Here is a 25,935-nt window from a genome sequence, read left to right on the forward strand (position 1 = left end):
GAACTAAGGTGGTGACAGAAATTCACATACAGGAAATTAAATACAAAGTGTAAAATAAAAGAAGCTGAAATCTTCAGAAAATCTTAAGTTAAAACGTGTATATATCAAAACTCATGATTTCCCCCCTCCTTTTAAGAATACTTCACAGCTCTGTCAATCAAAATAGCCTACCAATAAGAAAGGCCTAGAAACATCAGACATTTCCAATTCCCAGAATGTTCTACATTTTGGATTTAGTCAATTCCTTCTTCATAGTGTTATTCAGTTTGACCTATTTCTTATTTTGTCTGTAGACTAATGTTTGATCTGAAGACTTGATTTGATTCAAACAACATTATCTTTCCCCCAAGGATACTACATAGGTGGTGCTTTCTACTTCACATGACAACACATTAAGAGGCACATAATTTCTGCTCACCCCACTTTTAGTGATGCTAAGGTTGATTAGAAAATTTAGGGGGTACCTGGCTGGCTCAGTTGGTAGACAATGCGACTCTTGATCTCAGGGTTGTGAGTTCCAGCCCCACAATGGGTATGGTGCCTACTTAAAAAAAAAGAAAGAGGGGCACCTGGGTGGCTCATTGGGTTAAGCCTCTGCCTTCCGCTCAGGTCATGATCTCAGGGTCTTGGGATTGAGCCCCGCATTGGGCTCTCTGCTCGGCGGGGAGTCTGCTTCCCCCCTCTCTCTGCCTGCCTCTCTACCTCTCTTTCTGTCAAATAAATAAATAAAATCTTGGAAGAAAGAAAGAAAGAAGGAAGGAAGGAAGGAAGGAAAGAAAGAAAGAAAGAAAGAAAGAAAGAAAGAAAGAAAGAATGAATGAATTTAGGTGGTTATGGCCTGATACAAAATTCTCTATTATCCTTATATCTTGTTGCTTTAGGATTCACTGGTGATTGATGCCCGAATCATTTATTTCATCAGGGGTTACTAAGTGATGATTTCCCAATTGTTTTTCTTTCTTCTTTCTAAAATTAAAAAAGAACATTTTATTTATGTTTTTTTTTTTTTTTTTTTTTTCAGAGAGAGACCTCTAAACATGGGAGCTCACACGTCAGGAGGGAGGGGGTAGAGGGCAAGAAGACGGAGAATTCCAAGCAGGCTCCATGCTTAGCTCAGTGCGGAGCTGGTGTGGCTTGATCCCATGATGAGATCATGACCTCAGCCAAAACCAGAAACCAAGAGTTAGATGCTTAACCAGCTGAGCCACCCAGGCGCCCTCTTTGTTCTTTTTAGACATCTTTATTAAGGTACAATTGACATATAATAAACTGCATATTTAAAAAATGTACAGTTTGATAAGCATTAACACATGTAAAGACCTATGAAACCATTATCACAGTCAGTGAACATATCTGTCTCTTCCTTTGCACCTGCCACTGTCCTTTTGTATATTTGGAAATTTTCATAATCAAAAATTTTTTAAAGGAGAAATATTTATGAGGCACATCAATAAGGTTTGGTGATGGACTGCTTGAGAGTTAATAAGAGAAGGGTCTAGTATGATTCCTGGGTTTATGATGGGAGTTCCTGAGTTAGGTGCTGGTACCATTTATTGAAACTGAGAGAGTGACGAAGAAACTTGAGTTCAGTCTCGTACATGTCAGGTTTGAGGTCACAATGGAACAACCAAGTAGAGATGTCAAGTAAGCAGATATTTAATTAAAAGGAACAGTTTGGCTTTAAGAGGTAAAAATTTGGGAATACTGGCATATAGTAACTAAAGCCAGGGAGTAGAAATTATCAAGACATTAAGTTCAGAATAGGAAAAAGGTTTAAGGGGAAAAAGAAACTCGGAAAAATTCTCATGTGTTATGATCAGCTAGAAGAGGAGGAAGGAGGAAAATGATGACTCTACAGTAAAGCAGAAGCCAAGGAGGAATAAGGAGAGAATCTTCCATCTGCGTTGATCCCAGGGTCACAGTCTGTAGTTTTACATTTTGCTCAAAATACATGATTTATACACCAGTAAGTGGGGGCGTACTCTTCAAAGATGTCACCTCCAATACACTAAAAAATTAAGTTTCCGAGTCTGGAGAACTGAGGCCTAGACTAAGGACTCTTGTAAATCAACCAAAGAAAACAGTATCTAGGGAGGAGTCTTGCTAGCTAAGCAGTTGGCTTTGTCCGGTGACCTCCAAGCCTCAGGAAATCTTTCTTTGAAACATTTATAGTACTTATTACTTTCTAAAATAAGTAAGATTAAACTATATCCCCCCCTTGTTTTTCTTTTGCATATTCTTAGCCTCTCAAGATTTTAGAGTAAAAGGGCATGTGGCACATTAACAGCTTCAACTTTTAAGTGCGGGAATCTTTTTTTTTTTTTTTTAATTTATTTATTTTCAGCATAACAGTATTCATTGTTTTTGCACCACACCCAGTGCTCCATGCAATCCGTGCCCTCTCTAATATCCACCACCTGGTACCCCCAACCTCCCACCCCCCACTGCTTCAAACCCCTCATATTGTTTTACAGAGTCCATATTCTCTCATGGTTCACCTCCCTTTCCAATTTCCCCCAACTCCCTTCTCCTCTCTAACTCCCCTTGTCCTCTATGCTATTTGTTATGCTCCACAAATAAGTGAAACCATATGATAATTGACTCTCTCTGCTTGACTTATTTCATTCAGCATAATCTCTTCCAGTCCTGTCCATGTTGCTACAAAAGTCGGGTATTCATCCTTTCTGATGCAGGCATAATGCTCCAGTGTATACAGGATCTATAAAGAACTCCTCAAACTCAACACACACAAAACAGACAATCATATCAAAAAATGGGCAGAAGATATGAACAGACACTTCTCCAGTGAAGACATACAAATGGCTATCAGACACATGAAAAAATATTCATCATCACTAGCCATCAGGGAGATTCAAATTAAAACCACACCGAGATACCACCTTACACCAGTTAGAATGGCCAAAATTAGTAAGTGTGGGAATCTTGCTTTAAACTTTCTGATGGGTGATTATCCAACCATAGCTGGTGCAAGATAGCGAACTGGACTCTGGGTCACTGTGATAGTTCTTTTTAGAAATTCATATATCAAGGTTGATAAGTATACAATGTGTCCTCTGGTGTTTGAGACATCATAGAGTTCCTTTTTCAAAGGCCTTTGAGAAAAAGATGAGGACAAACAATTCCAAGTTTAAATGCCTTACACATTCTAGGTTTTCCATGCTTGTTGAATAAATGCTTGGATTAATTAACACATAGAGCATTTAGCTGGTTCTGAAAAGTTGACTATATACTATTAACTTAGTAAGAACTGTTAGAAGAACAGGAATTCTTTCGTGTTAGAATCCTTTATCACTGCAACATTATCTTTAGGAATAAATCTTAGGTCCATGAATTTTAGTTGTATGAAAATCCAGCTATGCTAAGTCCTATATATGTATTAAAAAATATATGTGTGTGTGTGTGTGTGTGTGTGTGTGTGTATTCCCCCCGCCCACAAAGAAAGCTGATAAATCAAGATTCCCTTCCTCCCTTTCCATCTCACTGGGGTGGGGACAGAAGCAGTAGAGAATACTGGAAAGAGCATAGCCATTAGAATTAGTCTTGGTTCAGATCCACTTCCACTATTTATTATGTGTCTGATCTTGGGCCATTAAGTTACTCTGAGTCTCAGTTTCTTCATTTTAGAAATGAAGATAATGCTTACTTGGCAAAGTTACTGTGAAGATTAAGTAAATGAAGGAGTAGAAAGCATGTAACGCAGCAACTGGCTGATAGAATGAGCTTGATAATGGTAGCTATTACTCTTACATTTGGACAACATTTCATAAAACATTTAGCAAGAAAAAAAAAGAATTTTATGCTAATTTTGTTTTTATTTATTTTTTAATAAGAAAATGCCAAAGCCAGGAAAGGAAATGATAAAGTTAGGAAGCAAGGAGATTCACAGCTAAGACCTGGAAGCAACCCAGATGTCCTAAAGGGATGAATGGATAAGCAAAATGTAGGATATACGTACAATGGAATATTATTCAGCCTTAAATAAGAGGGAAATTTTGACATATGCTACAACATGGATGAACCTTGCGGACATTACGCTAAGTATAGTAAGCCCGTCACCAAAAGACAAATACTGTATGATTCCACTTTTATGAAATCTAAAGTAGTCAAATTCATAGAAATATAAGTTTTTCCAGGAAAAAAAGGAAAAGTGAAGCTGTTTAATGAGTGTAGTTTCAGATTTGAAAGATGAAAAAGTATAGAGATTTGCTGCACAACTATGTGAACATACTCAATACTACTGAACCGCACATTTTAAACTGGGTAAGATAGTCAATTTTATGTTCTGTGTTTTTTACTGTAACAAAAAAAAAAAAAAAAGTGAAAAAGTAAAGATCTGGAAATCTGGAGAAAAGGCAAAGGTTGTAGTAACATTAAGAAATGAGCTATTAGGGGCTGCCTGGGTGGCTCAGTGGGTTAAGCCTCTGCCTTTGGCTCAGGTCATGATCTCAGGGTCCTGGGATCGAGTCCCGCATTGGGCTCTCTGCTGGGCAGGGAGCCTGCTTCCTCCTCCCTCTCTCTCTCTCTCTCTCTCTTTTCCTGCCTCTCTGCCTACTTGTGATCTCTCTCTGTCAAATAAATAAAATAATAAAATAAAAATAAAAATAAAATAAATAAAAAAAGAAATGAGCTATTAAAAAAAATCTCTAATTTTTAAGACAATAAAATAAAACTTTAAATCACTGCATCACAACTATGCCCAAATTCATCCAATAAACATTTGCTGCTTAAATTCAAGGCACCGTGCTAGATACTATGGGCCAAAAAAAGCACAAGAAACGATTCTTGCCTTCAAGGAAATGGACAAGTATAAAATAATTATTATAAAATATGGTAAACAGAATTAAAGAGAGATAAAATACAGAGAACTTAATACAGATTATTATGGTAGAACAGACAAGATTTTCTGGAAGGAGTGGCATCTGAATTAGAGATCCACAAAGGCCTTCCAAGAAACTTTCATATCACAATCTATCAGAAGATTAAGGGACAGGTGAAACAGTCAACGAAGATTAAGAGGTACAAATTTACAGTTATAAAATAACTCCTGGGGATATAATGCACAACTAGGAAATACAGTCAATAATGCTGTATTAACTTTACATGGTGACAGAGGGTAACTAGACCCTATTGTGGTGGTCATTTCATAATGTTTTATAAAAAGATGAACTGACTATGTTGTACATCTGAAACTAATACATTATGATAAGTCAAATATAATTCAATAAAAAAACCCAATCTAACTTTGAGATTTATTAATAGATATTACGGTAAAAAACGATAGTAGATTTTTTTTTTTTTAAGTAATTACATCTAGAAATGACACGAAGGAAAGAGGGAAGAAAATTAAGGATTCAGAGGGGGAGAAGACTTTCTTCATCACTGTAGTTTTTATTTGTTAAACGAGCTCCTAATTTTCTTACTTCTGCGCCCTTGTCCACACCATTACTTTAACCTGGATAATCAATCCATATTTCTTTATATTAAAATACCATATAATAATGAACTGACTAAAGTAAATCATAAAATGCTTTTAGATTAATAGAGTTGAAAATAAAATAAGACATTTTCTTCTATCATTTTAGAAGGAAACAATTTATGTTCACAAGTTAATTTAGTTTTAATGAATTATACATAAGCTTTCTGGATTTTAAATGCACGCCTAAGAAAGGTCATATTCACAAACCTTTGTTGAAGAAAGTCTTATGTTAGAAGATGTTTAGCTAAATGAATAGAGGAGGGGGAATGGATTAGGGTCTTCAGGCCAATGATAGATTTACAAGTATATATTACTATCAAAGGCTTTTTCTCTTCTCTCACTCAACTAATGGTTCTGTACTATTGTGATTTTCAAAGAACACACTGAACAGATGGTATTCTTATTTCATATCCACAAGGATAATCACTGATATCACTGGTTCTTCATTAGGAGGCAGGGGGTGATTTTGCTACCCCAGGGGACAGGATACATTTCTGGTTATCACAACTGGGGGGGGGGGTGCTACTGTCATCTAGTGGTAGAGGCCAGAGATGCTGGTAAACAACCCACAATGCCAAGGGCTGCCCCCCAACTCCCACCTCAAGCAAAGAAGTACCCAGCCACTATGTTCAATAGTGGTTGAGAAAACCTGATATATAAAAATACATTTCATTTCTTTTTGTATTTCCTTTCTTCCCCTCTTCTGGTCTTCTGAGAAATGGAACATATTTTGAGAAAAAGAGAAAAATGCTAATCTCTTTAACTTCACTCACTAGAAATTTGGTCCCTCCTGCATCTGAATCAGCACTGTTTTGCTCAATGTAACGATAGACTTTCCACCAAATCTTTACTTGACCAATGGAATAACAGATTTTCTACTAGATTTTACTAATTAATGATCATCTGAAATAGAAGGAGAAACAGAGCCCAAAGAAATAATCAGCAATTCATATCCACCTATGTATATGATATCTGACTACTATTACTGGGCATCTGCAGTAACTTTAGTAGATTTCACAAATGATTCTAGGTTTTAAAAAATGTACAGTGTCTTGGTATTTCTGTTATGACATTTAAATGTAGTATTTATATAGTTAGAAAATATACTCACCAATATGACAATATTTAGCCAAATATTTATAAGTCTTGTACTTTAAAAATGCATTGAGAATTATGAAAACCCTAAAATTTAAATCAGAAGAGTATATATTTATTTTGTAACAAAACAGATAAAACCAAATACAAAGTGTACTATTATTGTTTGCTCTTCATACATTTTGATTATCCTGCTAAAATCTGTTAATTTAACATTCAGTTAAAATAAACTTTAGTCATTTAAAAAAACACCAAGTACATGATTATGACAAACTTTTTGTTCATCAGAGAAAGAACTTCAGGAGAAATAACGATTGAGCAAATCCATCCAAAACACTAGGTCTTCATCTTTTCTTTCTTAGACCACTCTGGTGCTTCTTTTTTGGTCTGTTAAAAAAAACAAAACAAAACAAAACACAACACAAAAATTAAGTAAAATGCTTATAAGGAAAATAAGAGAGGCAGTTCAGAGTACTAAGTATTGGGGCTTTGTATGAAAATTACAGTAAATAACTGCTTTTCTTAATTCAGAAAGACACTTATGGCAAAGATTCTGTCTTTTGTTAGAAATAATCTCCCACCTGGTATGTCTGCAGAAAAAATATACATCTTTGTTTTCTGGCTCAAAGCCTGTATTTAACATATTGCATACAGGTAAGCATTTTTGAACTGACTTTATTTTCAAAGAGACTTATAAAAAAAATTGAGGACTTGGATCTTTTTGTCTTATCAGTCTATATACGGATATTTATTCACGCAATGGATATTTACTGAAGAATTAGTAGATCCAAATCACTGGACTTTGAGCTTCTGAATTGGCTAAGGATTTGCTGGAGTCCTTCTTGGCTTTACTGCTCAGTCATTTCAATCTAAAAAGAGCCTTGCTATACAGAGTAGTAACAAAAAAGCAGGGGAGGTGGACGGAAGAAAGCACTCAGAACTCCTTACGTAAGGCACTGATTCAGATCAAAACGTCCTATTTCATACAATATGTTACAATAAATTAAATAAGCAGTTTACTTCTTTTCCACTTAGATCTGGTTTAAACTATGAAGGACCATATTCCTAAATATATATACATACGAGTAGGCATATAGGTAAGTATGATATTTAAAGATAAAAAGTAATTTGATCTTTTTTATTTATTTTTATTTTTATTTTTAAGATTTTATTTATTTATTTGACAGAGAGAGATCACAAGTAGGCAGAGAGGCAGGCAGAGAGAGAGAGGAGGAAGCAGGCTCCCTGCTGAGCAGAGAGCCCGATGCGGGACTCGATCCCAGGACCCTGAGATCATGACTTGAGCCGAAGGCAGTGGCTTAACCCACTGAGCCACCCAGGTGCCCCTAATTTGATCTTTTTTAATATATTGTTTTATAGTAAATAGTTGATGTATAAACTGTTGGAAGTGACAGCAATGATCAGCTCCTCTTGACCTTATTCATGCTGTGGCCAGCTTCATCACCACTGACCAAGCTGATAGCCTCTCCTTCACTCCCGTCTTTCACTACGGCTCTAACTTGAGCTACAGATACTTTCACAGGATGCTCTCCATGGGTGACTGAAATTCAGTATGTCGAATGAACTCTCCCAATCCTCCATAGTCTCTGTCTGGGTGAATAGCATCATACTTTATTCAGTCATCTAAATCAGAAATATCTGATTCTTCTCCATCCTAGATTTCTTCTTTTTACTTACTACACTCATTCTAAGTAGTCTGAAACTTAGCTTTTATTGAAATCTCTTTGTAACTCATTCTGTTCCTATCTTGACCCCACTGGGCCTTCATCTTTTCTGGCTTGATTCCTGTTAAGACCTTCCTAATTCTGATCGGGCTCTCTCTTCAATTAATCATCCACAATTCTTTCAAGCTTGTCTTTCTAATATGTAAATCTGCATTAAAACACCTCAGTATTTTCTTCTTAAAAAAGAAAGTTCAAAGTCCTTTGTATTAAAGGTAAAAGAGAAGCCTTGGCTGGCTCAGTTAGTAGAGCATGCAACGCTTGATCTCAGGGTTGTGAGTTCAAGCCCCATACTGGGCATGGAGCCTACTTAGGGGAGAAAAAAAAGATGGGGCATGTGGGTGGCTCAGTTGGTTAAGCATCTTGCCTTCAGCTCAGGTAATAATCCCAAGGTCCTGGGATCGAGTGCTACATCAGGCTCCCTACTCAGTGCAGAGTCTGCTTCTCCCTCTACCTTCACCCCGTGTTTGTGATATGTACACGTGCCTATGGGTGCACACACTCTTTCTCCCTCTCTAATGGATGAACAAATATTAAAAAAAAAAAAAGTGGCAGAGGCTAACTAAATCTAAAAGAAACCAAAGTACAGATCAGAATGTTAATTTGTAATAGGACATATAGTTGTCATTTGTCCAGGAATGCCTACTAGTTTTACCAGCACACTTTCTTTTCTTTTTCTTTTTTTAAATAGTCACAGACCATAAGAAGTCACAGTAAAACTGAAAAATTGCATGGTTCTCATATAAACAGATGGAGAGGTTTTGGGTGACTGGAAAAGGTGAGCCAGCTAAAGTCTAAGGTTCACACAATCAGTCTCAGAAGCACATATATGCCAGTGTTTTTGAAACTGTAGGTCTCGTCAATTAAATTGCAATAAAAATGAAAGAACAAAGAAACTGTAGGTCCCCACCCATGGGTGAGAAAATCAATTTAATGGATAAAGACCAGAATTGGGAGAAAAAAAATCAACAGACTAGAATAGAATAGAAAACATCAGAGTACCTGCCCTAGGACTGGGGTAAATTCTGTTTTGAGAAAGTGTGTGATCGTCACGAGGTCACAGTGTGAACTGGTTTTTTTAACTGTGGCTCCTGGACCAAAAAATCTGAAAGCAGCTTCTACAGACCAATTTACAGATCTTCAAGCTTAAAGCTAAGCGTAGAGAATCTGTACATCTTGTGTTTTCTCAATCGACTGATAACAAAAAATATTCCTTCTCTGTGTACATGGGGAAGAAGAGAAATAAAAATTCCGATATTAAAAAGGAATTTTATGACCCAAACAAAACAGGACAAGAATTTCAGTGGCCGACAATTCTTCCTGACTCCTTTTATCTGTGTTTGGTTCACTGCAGACCTCCCCTCCTCCCCCCCCCCCCTCACAAACACAGTCTCTATCAGATGTGTTAATGAAGCGGATTTGCCCCAATCAATTGTGCCTCTTTCCAGGGATTAGCTGCTTTTCCACTGTATAAATTGACTTTTGAGATATTTGATCTCTTACAGATTCTATTATATGAAACCCTTTTTATATGTATATATGGCATGTAGCTTTAATTCTTATGTGCTGGTTTAGGTTAACTGTATTTGTGATTTTATAAAGAAACAGTACAAAGTAGAGAAAAACTGGATTATCAGTTGTGTTAACAAACCCTCAAGTAAACTGTATTCCAGATTTAGGGAAGCGCCCTGAGGGCTGTGTTAGAAACCAATGACAGGATTAACTGGAAACTGACCAGGACTAATCTACCAGGTTACAATGTGATTCTGGAGATAAAGAACTGATAAGATAGGTACCTTTGTGTCCTGGAGAAGCAGTCAACTCAAACATTAATATATTACTTGGGGATTCTAACACATTGAGAAAGTATGTTGAAAGGAGAAAGAATGATGATAATACATATATCATAAACCTGGTGGATTAGTCCTGGAATCTAGAAAAAGAGCTAGAAATTAACAATCTATTTGTGTTCAACCACCAGAAAAGAGCCGCTTTTCTAAAGAAAAGAAAGACACTGTCTAGTAGATATAATAACTTTGTTTTCCAAAAAAGATGGAAGCTGGGAATCACAGAAATAAGTATTTAAAGAGTCTTCTCAGGCAGAGCCCTACCTAAGTGAGTCTAAAACAGCTAACCTGGCTCTCCTACCAATTTAAATGAGAGACTGTCCCAAATCATTCCACCTTCACTGCCCTCCCTCCATGCTTACAAAGAAAGGAATAAAGTCTTGATATAAACAATATATATTAGACATCCTATTACTGAATAATGGAAAGAAGCACAAATTAGAAAATAATCTGTGAATACTGTTCTCTTTCTGCCTTTGGAATTTCTCACTTTCTAAGCCTCATTGTCACCTTTAAAATCTTCTTCAAGGCCTGAGCCTCAAATACTCCAGGAGCCCATCAACATCACAGTATCTATTCTTTCTTTAAATTTCTACGGCACTTAGCATTTTCTTTATTTTTAAAGTAGTCCAACCCATTTCATCTATATCAAAATGATCAAATATTCTATCATGTTTAGCAAGAGTGCCTGCATGTAGTCAAGACAAATTTGTTGAACCAAATTGTACTTATTTGAACATTTTTTGTCTTCCAGATTACCACATGTAGCGTTCTAAATCACTTCTACACAGAGTCATGTCATCATAAAGTCATTTATGTAAAAATTACATAAATGTAATACGCCTGTCCAATAGATGACAGCCATTGAGATAGCCAATCTAAGTTAAGGCCTGAACCCTACCATCAACTCGAATTTGGAAGCTTCATTTACAATGTACTGGTGCCACTATTCTTACGATGTTTCCTGCCCTCCTGGAGTTTGAGCCTCTTTTTGTTTCAATGCTTACAATCTGCTTGGAGAAAAGACTGAGAGCAGGACTGCTAACATCTGCACTCTTATTGAGAAAATGGTGACAATGATATGAATCTTGAGTAAAAATGCTGGTTTGCAAAAGGCTGGTAGTTAGTCCTATGGAGCTCTGGAACGAAAAGGGAAAGTTGCTCCAAAGAGGATGAGAACAGCTCCAGTTTTTTTTCTAGAAAGGAGCGACTTCAGGCAAGAGAAAAGGGCTAGGACAACTAAAAGCTACCTTGAGAGAGAAAGTAGAGGATGAGCTGGAATGTACCGGGTGTTTATGAATGAAAGGGAAGAGATGGTGCGGGCTGTTGTAGAAGTAGCACAAACCACAGCCTTGGGCACTACCCCCAGCCTGGGGGAGTTGCTGCTTTCCCTCTTCCTGTCCTTTAGTGTAATACTCAAGTTCCCCACCCAATAAAGTTTTAACAGCTAAAAAGGTAAGTAAATCAGGAAGGCACATAATAACCTTTTTTTTTTAAAGCCCTCAATTAGCAAATATTTATTGAGTATCAACTTTGTTCAGAAGCTGTGCAAGGAATGGAAACACAGCTCCTAACCTTACAGCACTTTCATTCCGTGACTCAATCAAGACTGGGTTGGTATGTTGAATGCCTAAAAAACAACTCTGCCCTATCTGTAATTTCAATGGCCAGAACTTCAGAAAGGTGTCTATCAAATGCACCTTTGGAGTCCTCTTCATGTATAAATATTATGTGGGCCCTATAAAAGTTTCTTTTGAATATAAAAGCACATAAAGACAAATGTCTCAAGCTCTTATCCTTCATTCTCTTCTATATCACAGCTCTCCTTCTACCCTACTGCCCCACTGACAGTAGTGTTGTTTCCTCATCCTTTCAATGCATATATGATACACACATCCATCCACCTATTCAGCATAAATTTATTATCAGGGAAAAATATCAATAGCAAATAATTTCAGCCAAAGGATCTGGAAGCAAATTAGAAATGTTTCCATTTTAGTTATAAAACTGTAAGATTATGAAATAATTAGATCTTATTTTTACATATTTGCATCATAAATTCCTTGTTAACAAGATCAGACGAGATGTTAAGAAAAATGTTGCTATGGAAAATTGAAAATATTCAAAATAGTAACTGTAAAAATTATAATGCTTGAAAAGAGTAATAGCATGTTCGTATAAAAAATATCTAGACCTCATTTCATACTATCTTCCCCCTCATTTTACAGATTAGAACCAGCTCAGAGTGTTTATGTGACTCCCTCCAGGTTACCCAGTCAATTCACATTAATAATTTTGCATTAGATCATAGTCTTGATTTGACTGGTTTCCAGTATTAGTTCTCAGTTTTCATTAGTGTATGCTGAGTTCATACCTTTTTTTTTTTTTTTTTTAAAGTAGGCTGCACCCCCGACATGGGACTTGAACTCATGGCCCTGAGATTAAGAGTTGTATGCTCTACTGGTTGAGTCAGCTAGGTGCTCTTGAGCTCATTCCCCTTTTGAAAAATTTTCCCTTATAAAAGAAATTAAGTTTATTATAGAAAAAGCCCCATGAAACACATATGGGTAAAAAGAATATAAAAACCACTCAATTAATACTTTATATTTTGAATCTTCTTAATTTTATTCTCACTGCAAAGACTTATTTTGAGGTACTGGAGAAATTTTACTGTTAATTATATACTGGTTGCAGTCTGGATATCAGAATCAGGTTACCAGCCAAAGTTAGAAATGCAGGAGGTTAGAATCAGAAGGAACAGTTCACTGCTTGGAACAGAGAAGGGTCAGAAAAGCAGCTCAGAGGGTGTACAGGCTTTAAGTATTTGGCTGTGTCTTGTGATTTTTCATCTGACCTTACTTATCCCATCAACATCTATGTATTCAGTCTGCTCTCTTCTGATAGATTATAATATAACAGACATATCATATTGTCTGCCATCACCTTAGCCCAGTTTCTGAGCTATGGTCCTTTGGAATAAATAGCTCTAGGCAGCTTATTTGGTACCATGTGATTCCTGTTCACTAATAAGAGTGGCCATTCAGTGGCCTGGCTAATAACCTTAACAACTCTTGCTACAAAGGCATATCACCTAACAAAAACAAGCTGCACCAATTGGATTCCTGTGTTTGGAAAATACACAGAGAACTAGGTTAAAAGAGAGTCGATGTGGGAAGGAAGCATGTCTCAAGACAAGGGGCCAGGAGCAAATTAATGAGGAAGTGGAAACTGTGAGTAAGCAGAAACTGGGAGAGAAACAAAGAGAAGCTGGTGTACCACCAGAGGAAAAGATCCCAGGACACAGCTGTGGAAACCCGGAAATCCGTATAGCTGTCTTGTTTCCTGGCTGGTCAATCTAGGCTTCCTGTTTTCTCTCTCCTGTCAGCTCAGTCTCCATTACCACCACATGGATCCTTACAATAATTATCCCTTATTCCATCTAAATTGTAACTCACTGTCATTTTTTTAAAAAAGGATGTTGAACCATGTAGTCACCAAGCAATCTCTCATATCACGTTGCTTTCCAGTGGCATTATCCAAATGTATAATGAAGTAGCTTAGATCAGACGCTCCCATACTTGACTGATTATTATAATCATTTTGGAAGCTTTAAAAAACTAAAATTTGGGGCGCCTGGGTGGCTCAGTGGGTTAAACCTCTGCCTTCGGCTCGGGTCATGATCCTGGAGTCCTGGGATCGAGTTCCTGAATTGGGGGTCTCTGGCTAAGCGGGGAACTACTTCTCCCTCTCTCTCTCTCTGTGATCTCTCTCTGTCAAATAAATAAATAAAATCTTTAAAAAAAAAAACCCAAAACAAACAAACAAAAAAACCCCTAAAATTCTGGGGACTCACCAAATCAGAGTATCATAAAGAAAATCTGTATGGTTTTGAGTCTCTGTTCAAATTGTAAAAATTATGTTTCTTCTGGGAAATTAATGCAAGGATGGGAAGCCATGTTAAAGTGTAGTATATATATTTTTAATTTTATTTATTTACTTGACAGAGATCACAAGTAGGCAGAGAGGCAGGCAGATAGAGAGAGAGGTGGAAGCAGGCTCCCTGCTGAGCAGAGAGCCCGATGCGGGGCTCGATCCCAGAACCCTTGGATCATGACCTGAGCTGAAGGCAGAGGCTTTAACCCACTGAGCCACCCAGGTGCCCCTAAAGTGTAATATTTAATACTGCTACTATTTTCATTCTGTTGCCTTTTAATTTTTATTCATAAAAATGATATTAAAAATTATGCATCAAAATTAAAACATCATTTTCAGTATTTTCTTTTTTAATCTAAATTTTTCTGATTTAGTTTTTTGAGTGATTCCTATATATGTACATGTCTATCTAAAAATGTATTTGTTTGGGGCGCCTGGGTGGCTCAGTGGGTTAAGCCACTGCCTTTGGCTCAGGTCATGATCTCGGGTCCTGGGATGGAGTCCCACGTCGGGCTCTCTGCTCAGCAGGGAGCCTGCTTCCCTCTATCTCTCTCTCTGCCTGCCTCTCCGTCTACTTGTGATCTCTCTCTGTCAAATAAATAAATAAAATCTTAAAAAAAATAAAATAAAAATGTATTTGTTTATGCTAATATAATTTTAATATTATATTAAATATTAATTGTATGCTAATAATATTAATTTTATGCTAATATGATTGGTTCTATACTTATGAAGAACCTCTTAGAACAAAGTATACTAATTACCAATAAGAAGGGGACGGAGATATTTTGCATGTCTTTTTATTCTTAGATAAGTTGAAAAATTATCTGATTCCCCTACAAGTAGTCCTGAAGATAAGAGGAAGTAAATGCTAGATTAAGACTCATTTCTGGGCTAGTCCATTATGTTAACTAAAAACCAACTATCAGTTGTAAGGTAGGTAATACATACATTCAGGAAAGGGATTAATATAGATCTCTCAAGACCTTTAAATAAAACTGAAAATTAGTTTAAAACCAACATGAATAAGACATAAGAAACTAAGTAAAATATATTTATGAAAATCAGAGATATTAAAATTCTAAGTTAATTTTGGTTGTACTTACAAAGAGTGTTGGTTTGGGTATAAATATATTGTCTTCGTGTCCTCTAGGCACATTTAAAGTCTTTGACTTATGATTCTCTGTCATATTTTTTGCATCTGTTTTAGTAAGAAGTAACTGGTCCTCAGAATGCTTACTACGCATATTGGTGACAATCTGTTTCATTACTGCCAATTCCTGTTGATAGACGAAAACAGAAGATAATGGCAAGTATGATTTTAGCAAGCAGACTAAAAATTATGGATGTTAAAAAACATTTAATTTTATTCTTGAAGTAGAAGAAACATTTGAAGCAATCACTATATGAATGAGGAAAGCTGTGAAACTAACAACATGTCAATGTACAGTGATGCACATAATTATCGATTCATATCATTAGTATTTTTAGGATGGTAAGTGATAAATATATCATTCCACGCTCTAGTGGGTCCCTGATTTTTCTGCATATTGGGATCACCTGTGGCACTCCAAAAACTGCTGATGTCTGTGTCCCACTGGCAGAGATTGTGAGTAATTGGACAGGGAGGTGGCCTTGGCTTTGGCATTTTCTAAAGCTCTCCAAGTGATTCTAACAGACAAACCTGAGAACCACTGGCACAGCTACTTTCCACCGAGCTTTTCTATACCGGGTTTGTTGAACAGATGATTTAGGCACTTAATTTTCTCTCTTCTACTTCTTCAACGATCTTATTCCCTTTTGAAGTCTTATAAGAAGATGATAGGGAAGAAGAGTCCAAAACATTTCTTCTTGCCTACTAATCACCAGCTCAAACCTTAAGTTTAATACAATTTCAGGATTTCTTTAATCATGCCATTCCCTATTTTTTTACAAATGAAAACTAGACTTGGCTTTAGCAGTTGCTGTTTGAACTAAGAGTTAATTATGTTGAACTTGTTAAAGAGCTCCGATCACAATTTTCAGGCATTTACTCTTCTAAGTCTGTTTTGTCTTTTATTTCTCCCCACAGTCAAACCTTCTAACACTAATTAGTTGATATTTGTGATTAATTGCTAAATTCGTTCAATCAAATAGAAGCATATGAAGAGAGGACAGACTAAACTATCTCCTTTACCTTAGTATTTGTAGAATAGTGGTGGGCTATGTTGCAAGTCATTTTTTCCCATTATTTTATTTCATTTTCATGACAAGACACCAAAGCTACGGTGACAGATAGATGTTCTGCTCCCTTCTACTAATCTGTTTATAGACATCAGCTCTGGCTCAGAGCAAGTTCCTACAGGCCTTCCCCCCGCCCTTCCCCCCGCGGCTGTCATTAGTTCTATTTAGAACCATCTAGCTTGAGTGGGTATTTTAAAACAGAGCTGTTGAGTTCAAGCCACCAAGCCTTAATAAATCTTAGGGCAAATAGAGTAGCTGGGAGAAATGGTGCTGGAATCCGTCTTCTCCCTTCTGAAGTCCTGGGGTTGACTGGGCCGCTGCACGTGAGAATGTGGACCTCTTCAGACACGGCCAATCTGACAGAATAGCATCTGAGCCTTTTGAGGGATCTTTTGGCTTTCAAGATTGTGTTATTTCATGTATGTGGTCTCCATAGTGAAGTCCATGATCACCGACTTGAGGCAAACATGGCTGGTATTCTGGCAGACTTCAGCTCCTGTTCTACTAACTGTTTAAGTCGAAGGGGAAGGAGAGATGATGGTCTCTCAGGCTATTGACAAAAAGTTTTTCTATCTTAATGAACCTATGTTTACTTGCCGTAAGTTTTGTATCTTGGCATGAAGATAAAATAATAGGAAAAAATGACCTTTAACACAACATACTGCTTATCTACAGATCAGTAAGGTAAAGGGCATTGTCTGTGCTGGGGAAGGGGACAGGTGCGGCAATGAGGATGAGGAGGGAGAACGGGCAGGAGGTGCAGGGACATTAGGCAGGCAGAGGCCTTTGGCTCCTGAGTGCCCGGGAGGAGGCCGGCATTGCGTCTCTCTTTGCCTTCTTTCTCCTGCCGGTAGAGGAGGAGTTACAGGAAACAGCTCATTCCTGATGCTGGTCAGGAGACAGAAGAGAAATTCACAAGTCTTTGCTTCATCCAGACTAGGATCCCCTCAATTTAGGGTGTGGTCACAGTCTGTTCTCGTTCTTCTGGCTGCATTAGACAATGTTAGCACGGTTTCTGAAATGCAGGTAAGGAATACTGTACAAACAACACAGTTCTATAAAATGCCTACTAAAAAAAATATAGCTACGATGGATCCCAAAACAACATGTAGGAATTTTTTTTCAGTTTTATTATGTTTGGTCACATAAATGATCCATTCCTTTTTTATCAGTGGTAAATCTAGGCAAAGAAAATTCCACTTTAACATCAGAGAGTATCCACAATACCATCATGTACTAAACACACAGAAAGCCAAGCACACGTACTGGAAATATTTTAGCATTAGGTTAGAAGTCAAAGACACATCTATTCCTGACTCACTGTGTAAACTTAGGCAATCTACTCTGGTTCAATGAGCTTCAGTTTCCTAATTGATAAAATGTATGCTTGTGTTACCTTTTTGGATATTTGCCAGTGTGATAAGCGAGTATGTTTATTTTGCATTTCTTCTATTGTGAGGTTGAGCAGCTTTTCATATATTTAAGGGTATTTGATATTCTTGGCCCATTTTTCTCCTGGCTGATGGTCATTTTCTTACACATTTCAAGGAGCGCTTTGTGTTAGAGATCTGACCCTTTGTAAAATTAGTGGCAGTCTCCCCTGCCCCCTCTACCTGTTTATCTTTTATCTATGTTCATGATTTATTTATTATTATTATTATTATTTTTGGCTATGCTGAACTTTCTGATTCTGATGTGGCTGAAGATCTTAATCTCTCATTTTACAGCCTTCTCTGTGTCTTCTTCATTTTCCTCCAGTTACATTTATGCTTTCTTTTTCTTTTCCTTTTCAAATGTTTAGACCTCTGATCTGTCTAAAGTTTATCCTGGCTTAATGAAGGGTGTGGATTCGACATCTTTCCCCCATAACTATTCTGTGATAACATTATGTACTCACCTATTTCAGATGCTTATCTTTATCGTACACTAAACTTCCATAAGTAGATGATTTATTTCTGGACTTTTCAACTCAATTCCAATAGTCTGTCAGTTCATGCACCCTGTCACACTGTTATGTTTAATGATTTGCATACATTTTAATTCTATCCTTAGAGACAGGGGTGGACTTAGGTTAAATTAAAAGAAAAACTTAGAACTGACTTTTATGATACTGAGTCTTTCTAACCATGACAATATTTTAATAGATCTTTCACTGACATTTTGGGCATAAATTGTCATGTCCTTAATGGTAATAGTATTACAAATAAATGGTTGTAATTATGAGATTTCAATCCTCAGACGGACAAAAATAAATAAACCAACATTAACATATATGAGCTAGAAAACTTACTTTTACTACAAAACAGAATCGTTTGGTCAGATGAAGTCACCTTGAAATCTTCTGGTTTGTTCCTATCTGGTTTGGGTTTTACCATGTTCTTGTCTGGCTCCTGATGGTGGCTCCATCTCCTATTTAAGATTCTGCTCTGATTGTTTGGACTTGACTTTTGCATTTCATTTCCCTTGCTTTTTTTTTTTTTTTAAAGATTTTATTCATTTATTTGTCAGAGAGAGAGAGAGCACAAGCAGGCAGAGTGGCAGGCAGAGGCAGAGAGAGAAGCAGGCTCCCTGCTGGACAAGGAGCCCGATGCGGGACTTGATCCCAGGATGCTGGGATCATGACCTAAGCCCAAGGCAGCAGCTTAACCTTAAGACTGAGCAACCCAGGCGTCCCATTTCCCTAGCTTTTGATTCTGCTTTTCCATGTCCTTAAACCATCCTTTTCTGATTGGTCAGTAGAGTTATTTGTCCTCGTATTTAATGACTTACAAATAATGTTCACTGCAGAGCAGAGAGTGTGATTAGATGCACAAGAAAGGGATCCTCTGATGTTTGAAGGAGAATATTTCAGTATCATGTTCAATTGAATTCTTTTTCTTATACTGCATCTATTGCTCAAAATCATGCCATTTACTTAGGTTCCTATTTGTACTCTGATTTTCTTACAGAGATTTCCCTCCTCCTTAGAGTTCTGCCTTTTTTTCTCTCATTGATGGAAATAATATATGCCTTTTCCCATATTACCTAAGATTAGCTTCTTAATCATGCTATTTATTAGCTGCGTTCAATTTTGTAGACTGTTTTTAAGACTGATGCACAGTCATTATTGTGAATTTCTTTTTATTACTTTATTTCTTATCTATCTTGGTAAGTTCCATAATTTCTGAGAGGGTATTGTGAAAGAAAGTATTGTGCTTTCCTTCAGGACTTTGATGGTGTTATTCATTGTTTCCTAAGTCAAATTTCCGAGAACTATGGTGCCAAGCTGATTATTTCTTTGCAGGTATTTTTTTTTCTTTCTGTGATCTACATTGTTTACCTTTTCTGCATTAGTTTCCATCTTTTTACCTTTTTCTAAGTTTTAGGAGAGTTTGTTGACCTTTCCTCACATCGTTCTCCTGACGTTTTTACTTATAATAATTTCATGATTTGTATTTTAGCTATTTCTGAAAATAAAATATCACCAATTTTTTTTGCTTGCTATTTCTCATTTTACGGAAATACTACTTTTCAAATTTTCCTGAAAAAAAGAATTATAATATCTTGTAAATTCTTTTCTGCTATGGAATTTTGTTTTTGTTTTCTTTGGAGAACAGGATCAGTTTCTTTGTTGTGATTTTTGTGCTAATTATTCCTTTTCTTGCAGTTTCTGACAGTCTTTGGTGTGTGTTCCAAATTACGAACAAAGAACCAGATTAAAAGTTTTCTTTCTGTTTTTCATTTCATTCATGTGAACAACTGAGTCTTCCCTCTGCATATGTAGATGAGAAAATCTGTTTAGTAGGCTTCATTGTAGTGCTCATGCAACAAGCAGGCTCTCTTCTCCAAAATGACAGAATGGGGAGTTCCCTAATCTGGAGCCCTTTATTCTGGCTGTGTTAGCCTAATCTTGGCAAATGCTCTGTTAATTTCTCAAAATATTTTTTAAAATTCCCATTTTTAAAAATTATACAAGCAATACTTATTCATTGTAAAATTCACATGCTGTAAAAGTGACATGCCCCAATTCTCTTTCCCTTTAGCTACTAGTTTGAGAATTTTACATACTGTTTATATACAGAGTCTGATTTATAATATTAGTCATTAATTCTGGCACTTTTATGCTGATTCTCAAAAAACTAATAGTATATATGTCATAATCCAGTATATCAAATACATAAAAAAATTACAATAACTTCAAGAATGAATGAACCATTCATTAAAATTAACAGCTCTAGCACTGCATCTGGCTATACAATGGAGACTTAGGATACAACTGAAATAAAATGAAATAATAAAAACCACATTGCTGTAAAATAATTACTATTCGGAATAGGAAGAATTAAGGGCCAAGTTCTTACGAAACTTGATGATGAGGAGAAGGTGATGAGGAGGATGAGGATGAGGATGGGGACAACTGTTACTGCATAAATAATCTCTATAAGAGAGAGGCTGCTGTCTTGACTCCCAATCACATAGCTCAGCCATTTAATATAAACTCGCGGTGGTGTATTAAAACAGCTCAACTGCCGAGCAGCTGCGTAACAGTACAGCAGAGCTGATGCCAATAAGTTGCTGAAAGTTGTAAACTCGGCAAAGATGTTGGCAAGGGGACACACAGATGGCATTTCTTGATGAAAATAGCTCTGACAAGTATAATGCAAAGTATGTGCTCCACTGGAGGTCAAATGTAATGTTTTTACATAGAAATAACAACGTATCATGGCTAACAAGTCAGAGAATTCTGTGCATCTTTCCCACTTGAGGTAAACAGGAGGTAAAAACCTCCTTGTTTTAAACCAAGTGCATACATATTTTGGATATTTAAACCTCATCAGAAGGGCTATTTAAAAAACATTCTATTATGGAAACTTTCCAATATACAAAGAATAGATGAAGCTCTCAGTTCTACAGCCCCACAGGAACAACGATGAACGTTTTGCCAATATTGTTTTATTTATTTATTTATTTATTTGTCAGAGAGAGAGCGAGCGAGAGCTAGCACAGGCAGACAGAGTGGCAGGCAGAGTCAGAGGGAGAAGCAGGCTCCCTGCGGAGCAAGGAGCCCGATGTGGGACTCGATCCCAGGACGCTGGGATCATGACCTGAGCCAAAGGCAGCTGCTCAACCAACCGAGCCACCCAGGCGTCCCGCCAATATTGTTTTTTAAAACAGCTTTAGTGAGATATAATTCACAACCACACGGTCATCCATTTAAACTGTATAATGCAATGGTTTTTAGTATATTCATGGATATGTGCACATTAGCAAAGTCAATTTTAAAACTTTATTACCTCAGAAAGAAACCGGGATTCCTTTAGAAATTACTCCTCGATCCCACCTTCCTCTCGACTTCCCAGCCTGAAGCAACCACTAATCTATTCTCTCCCTCCTTAGACTTCCCTGTTCCCGACATCTCATATGAACAGAATCATGATGTATGTAGTCTTTTGTTACTGACTTCTTTAACTTAGCATAATGTTTTCAAGGTTTATCCATGTTATAACATATATCAGCATCTCATTTCTTTTTATGGCCAAATAATATTCTACTGTATGGTTATACCATATTTTGTTTATTCATTCATCAGCTGATAGACATCTGGGTTGTTTCCACTTCTTGGCTGTTGTGAATAATGCTTTCATAAACATTCATGCACAAGCTTTGTGTGTGTGTGTGTGTGTGTGTGTGTGTGTGTATGCTCATGTTTCATTTCTTTTGGGTATATACCTAGGAGTGGATTGCTGGGTCATATGGTAACTCTGTGTTTAGTTGTTTGCAGCACTGCCAGACTGTTCTGCCAACAATGTTTTATCTGTTTCTTTACCAGTTTTTCTGAAATATTTCAAAGCAGATTACAGACCTCCTGATCATTTCACTTACAAACACTTTAGTAGAGATTTTTAATACATGATTTTTGAGGAAGTTAAAATATACTTTGAATGTCAATGCTACTACACCCTATGTATGGCAGAACTGTTGGAGAATAGCCTCAGTAACTACAACTGCCAACTCCTATTTTCCAGCCCCTCCCTCAGTCTTCCTGTCTAAACACTCGTTTCATTTGTAGGCTAACCTTTCCCTGGGTTTGTTCCTTTGCCTCAAGGTGAGAATATAAAGTTTTTAGGTTTGGAGAGAGAAAGAGTGAGGAAAAGAGCTAACGTTCACTGAATATCTACTATGTGCTAAGCTTTGTGTTATGTATCTTATATGCTAATTTAATCCTCTTCTGGGGTGCCTGGGTGGTGCAGCTAGTTGGGTGTCTGACTCTTAGTTTCAGGGTCATGAGATAAAGCCTCATGTTGCTGTCGGCTGCTTAAAGCCCTCTCTCTCTCTGCCCCTCTCGTCCCCTGCACGCTCTCTCTCAAATAAACCTTTAAAAAAATAGTAATTTAATCCTCTTCTAAATACCAAAAGGTAAATATTACTTTAATTTCGAAGATGAAAAATAAGCTTAGAAGGTTATAAGAAATTTAGCCAAGTCCATTAGTTACTAAAAAGTGAAACCCGTTTTTAAATGTAGATCATTCTGTGTTCAAAGCTGTCATTATTTATAAAATAGTTCATCTATCTTCTGTCAAAGGTTCTGATACACACACACAATTTCAGGTTTGGAAGGGATCTTCAAGATATTTAACTAGGCCTCTATACAAAACAAAACAAAACAACAATAACAACAACAAAAAACCAGAGCAAAACAAAATAAAACATGTCTCCTTATAATTTCTATTTCTACTCTTAGGCTTTAATTCCAGCCTTTGGAGACATGTATAACAAGTCTATTACTGCCTCCTTCCCATGCTTGCTTTGAATTTCTTACATCTCTCTAAATCATTTCTTCTGTAAACATCCCCAGTTCATTCATTCCTTTTATGACTGAAAAGAATTCTTGAGTTCTTTCACCATCCTGATGGTTTTTCTCACATTACCTTCTAGTATCGGAAAGTTTGGAACCTAGAACAGAACAGAGAAGTCTTGGCCAGAGCAGAGCAGAGTAAGACTAGCTACTCCTTATTCTAATGCACGGAAGATGACATTCACGTTTTTGGAACCCTACCTTATCCACAACTGAAAGCTTAGCGAGAGCTCTAGTATATACATGAAAGAGAGACAACTGTGCTGTCATAGCCTAAGGGACATAACTAGTCACCTGGTACATTCTTTCCTGAACTTGGATATAATCTTAAGGTCATGCTCAACAGTGATCTAAGTACAGAAAGAGGCTAGTATTAACATAATAAAGTAGGCCCCTGAGTTGAAATCACTGCCGTGGTTGACAAAACAGAAGTGTGGGCCCTTTGATTCTGTTCTGATTGGCTTGTACACACCCTTTACGTAGTCTGATTGCTGGATAGTGTATCTATTCTGACTGCTCTGCCTTCCCATAGGCATTCTCTCTTGGTGCCCTGCTCCCCTTCTGTAGCAGTATTTGTTTAGCTGCTGTCTAGATTCTGGCCTTTACTATCTCAGTATAACCTGATAGGTTTTGATGCATATTCTAGCTGATTTCCATGATAGCCATCAGACGAAACACTGTGCTCTATCTACTTTGAGGACTGGTTTCCAGAGAGCGGCTCACTCCACTGTCTGTACTTTCTTGCCATGTTGTATTCCCAGCCTTCCCGCAGTGGTAGCTCCCTGATGCGTAATCAGTGACTTTAGTTTATATCAAAATACTGCCAGTACAGTACCTGACAGGATTATGATATAATTACCTCATATCTAACAATTTCTCCTGGCCACCACACATTTCCAGAGACTTATTTTATAGCTATGCAGTTTTGTGTGTCTCCTCATGTTCTAGAAATGTTTGGTTTGTTATAAACTTCTATGATTCCAAGAGAATCATAAAAACAGAGGGATAGATATGATAGCAAGAGGTCTTTACTTGTTCCTTATTGGTAAAAAAAAAAAAAAAAAGGTCAGAGAAATGTACTTACTATTTAAAAGAAAATATGCCAGACTTCTAAAATATAGTGGGAAAAAGTACATATTTCATTCTAAAATACAAATTCAAGAAATTAGATAATAATAGGCCTATATGATACCTAAGAGATGTAAAAAAAGTTAAAAGGACATACATACACATCTAAAATATTATGATGAGATATTTTATTGCTTCAAATAAGAGTTTTATTTGCCAGGTACCACAAAGATATTTGTAATTTTAAAGATGATGAGAAAGACGAACTAAACCAAAACACTTATGAAAATCAAAATAATTTAACCTAGTTGTACTAAGTGCTATACAAGTCCACATAAACATAGAGGCCCACAGAGTACAATCTAAAAGAAATTCATGTGTCTTTTATGCAACTCAAAATCGAGGAGAGTTAACATTCCACAAGATGGACAACTGAGATTTAGCTGCTCCTTCTGTGAAATGGGTATAAGATCATCACCAGTTCCTGTGAGGCTTAAAGAAATCAGTATTTTTTTTTAATTAAAAATTCTATTTATTTATTTGACAGAGATCACAAGAGAGGCAGAGAGAGAGAGAGAGGAGGAAACGGGCTCCCCGCTGAGCAGAGAGCCTTTTGCCAGGCTTGATCCCAGGACCCTGGGATCATGACCTGAGCAGAAGGCAGAGGCTTAACCCACTGAGCCAAACAGGAGCCCTAAAGAAATGAGTATTAAAAAATTCCAAAGTCGGGGTGCTCTCTGCTCAGCAGGGAGCCTGCTTCCCCTTCTCTCTCTGCCTGCCTCTCTGCTTACTTGTGATCTCTCTCTGTCAAAATAAAGAAGTAAAATTAAAAAAATTCCAAAGTCATACATAAATATTAAACATTCTTATTATTAACTGAAAACTCTAGATGGCACAAGCATGGAGGAATAATTTAAAGCTTTTCCTTTCTTTGATTTCTTAGTTCCTAAATATACTTGGTTGAAAGCAATCTATAACTGATTTGTAAGTATGTTAGTATAACATAATTGATCTGAAAATTTTTAAATATTAGGGAAGAAAGAAGCCATAAAAACTCAAGATACTATTATTACTGATATATAATTGGCTTGGTTTTGGCACACTTTCTTATTAAAAAGTTTTCTTAGAAAGATTTTATTTATTTGAGAGAGAGAGAGTCATTGAGAAAGAGCACAAGTTGGGGTGGTAGGGGAGAGGCAGAAGGAAAGGGAGAGGCAGAGTCCCCGCTGAGTAGGGAGCCCAACAAGGGGCTCTATGTCAAGACCCTGGGATCATGACCTGAGCTGAAGGCAGACACTTAACCCACTGAGCCACCCAAGCACCCCTGGTTCTGGCATACTTTTAAAAGTATATGTAAATTCGACATTAGCAATGAGTTATTTTTTGCAATATTTTACTCCCTGAATTTCCTTGGACTTGAATTCACTTACCTTTATATGGCAAAAATAAGCATTCTAAAACTTTATAGAGAAAATATGACTTCTCTTGTATGTGCATTTTAGGTTTTCATTACAATAACTGTCTTTTTTTTTCTTTCTTCTTTTTTACTTGAGAATGACTTTTTAAAAATTATTTTATTGACATAATAATATATTATTTGCCCCAGGGGTACAGGTCTGTAAATTATCAGGCTTACACATTTCATCGCACTCACCATAGCACATACCCTCCCTAATGTCCATAACCCAGCCACCC

General features: G+C 36.8%; 1 protein-coding gene across 2 annotated transcripts in view; it reads right to left on the reverse strand.

The window, feature by feature from the left end:
* Positions 1 to 6,685: 6,685 nt before the first annotated feature.
* PIBF1 (progesterone immunomodulatory binding factor 1) overlaps positions 6,686 to 25,935 on the reverse strand; it is a 196,630-nt gene continuing 177,380 nt past the window's right edge. Inside the window, exons 17-18 of one of the 2 annotated variants that reach the window (XM_004775066.3) lie at positions 15,221 to 15,394; positions 6,686 to 6,979 (exon numbers count right to left, since the gene is read on the reverse strand). In XM_004775066.3, coding sequence (XP_004775123.1) covers positions 6,929 to 6,979; positions 15,221 to 15,394 — 225 coding nt within the window. In that variant the 3' untranslated portion in view covers positions 6,686 to 6,928. The remainder of the gene's footprint in view (positions 6,980 to 15,220; positions 15,395 to 25,935) is intronic. The other variant, XM_045080635.1, reaches the window with a different exon arrangement.

This window comes from Mustela putorius, unplaced genomic scaffold (genome assembly GCF_011764305.1).
Source record: "Mustela putorius furo isolate JIRA1106 unplaced genomic scaffold, ASM1176430v1.1 tig00000480_pilon_pilon_pilon, whole genome shotgun sequence".
NCBI classification, from domain to species: domain Eukaryota; kingdom Metazoa; phylum Chordata; class Mammalia; order Carnivora; family Mustelidae; genus Mustela; species Mustela putorius.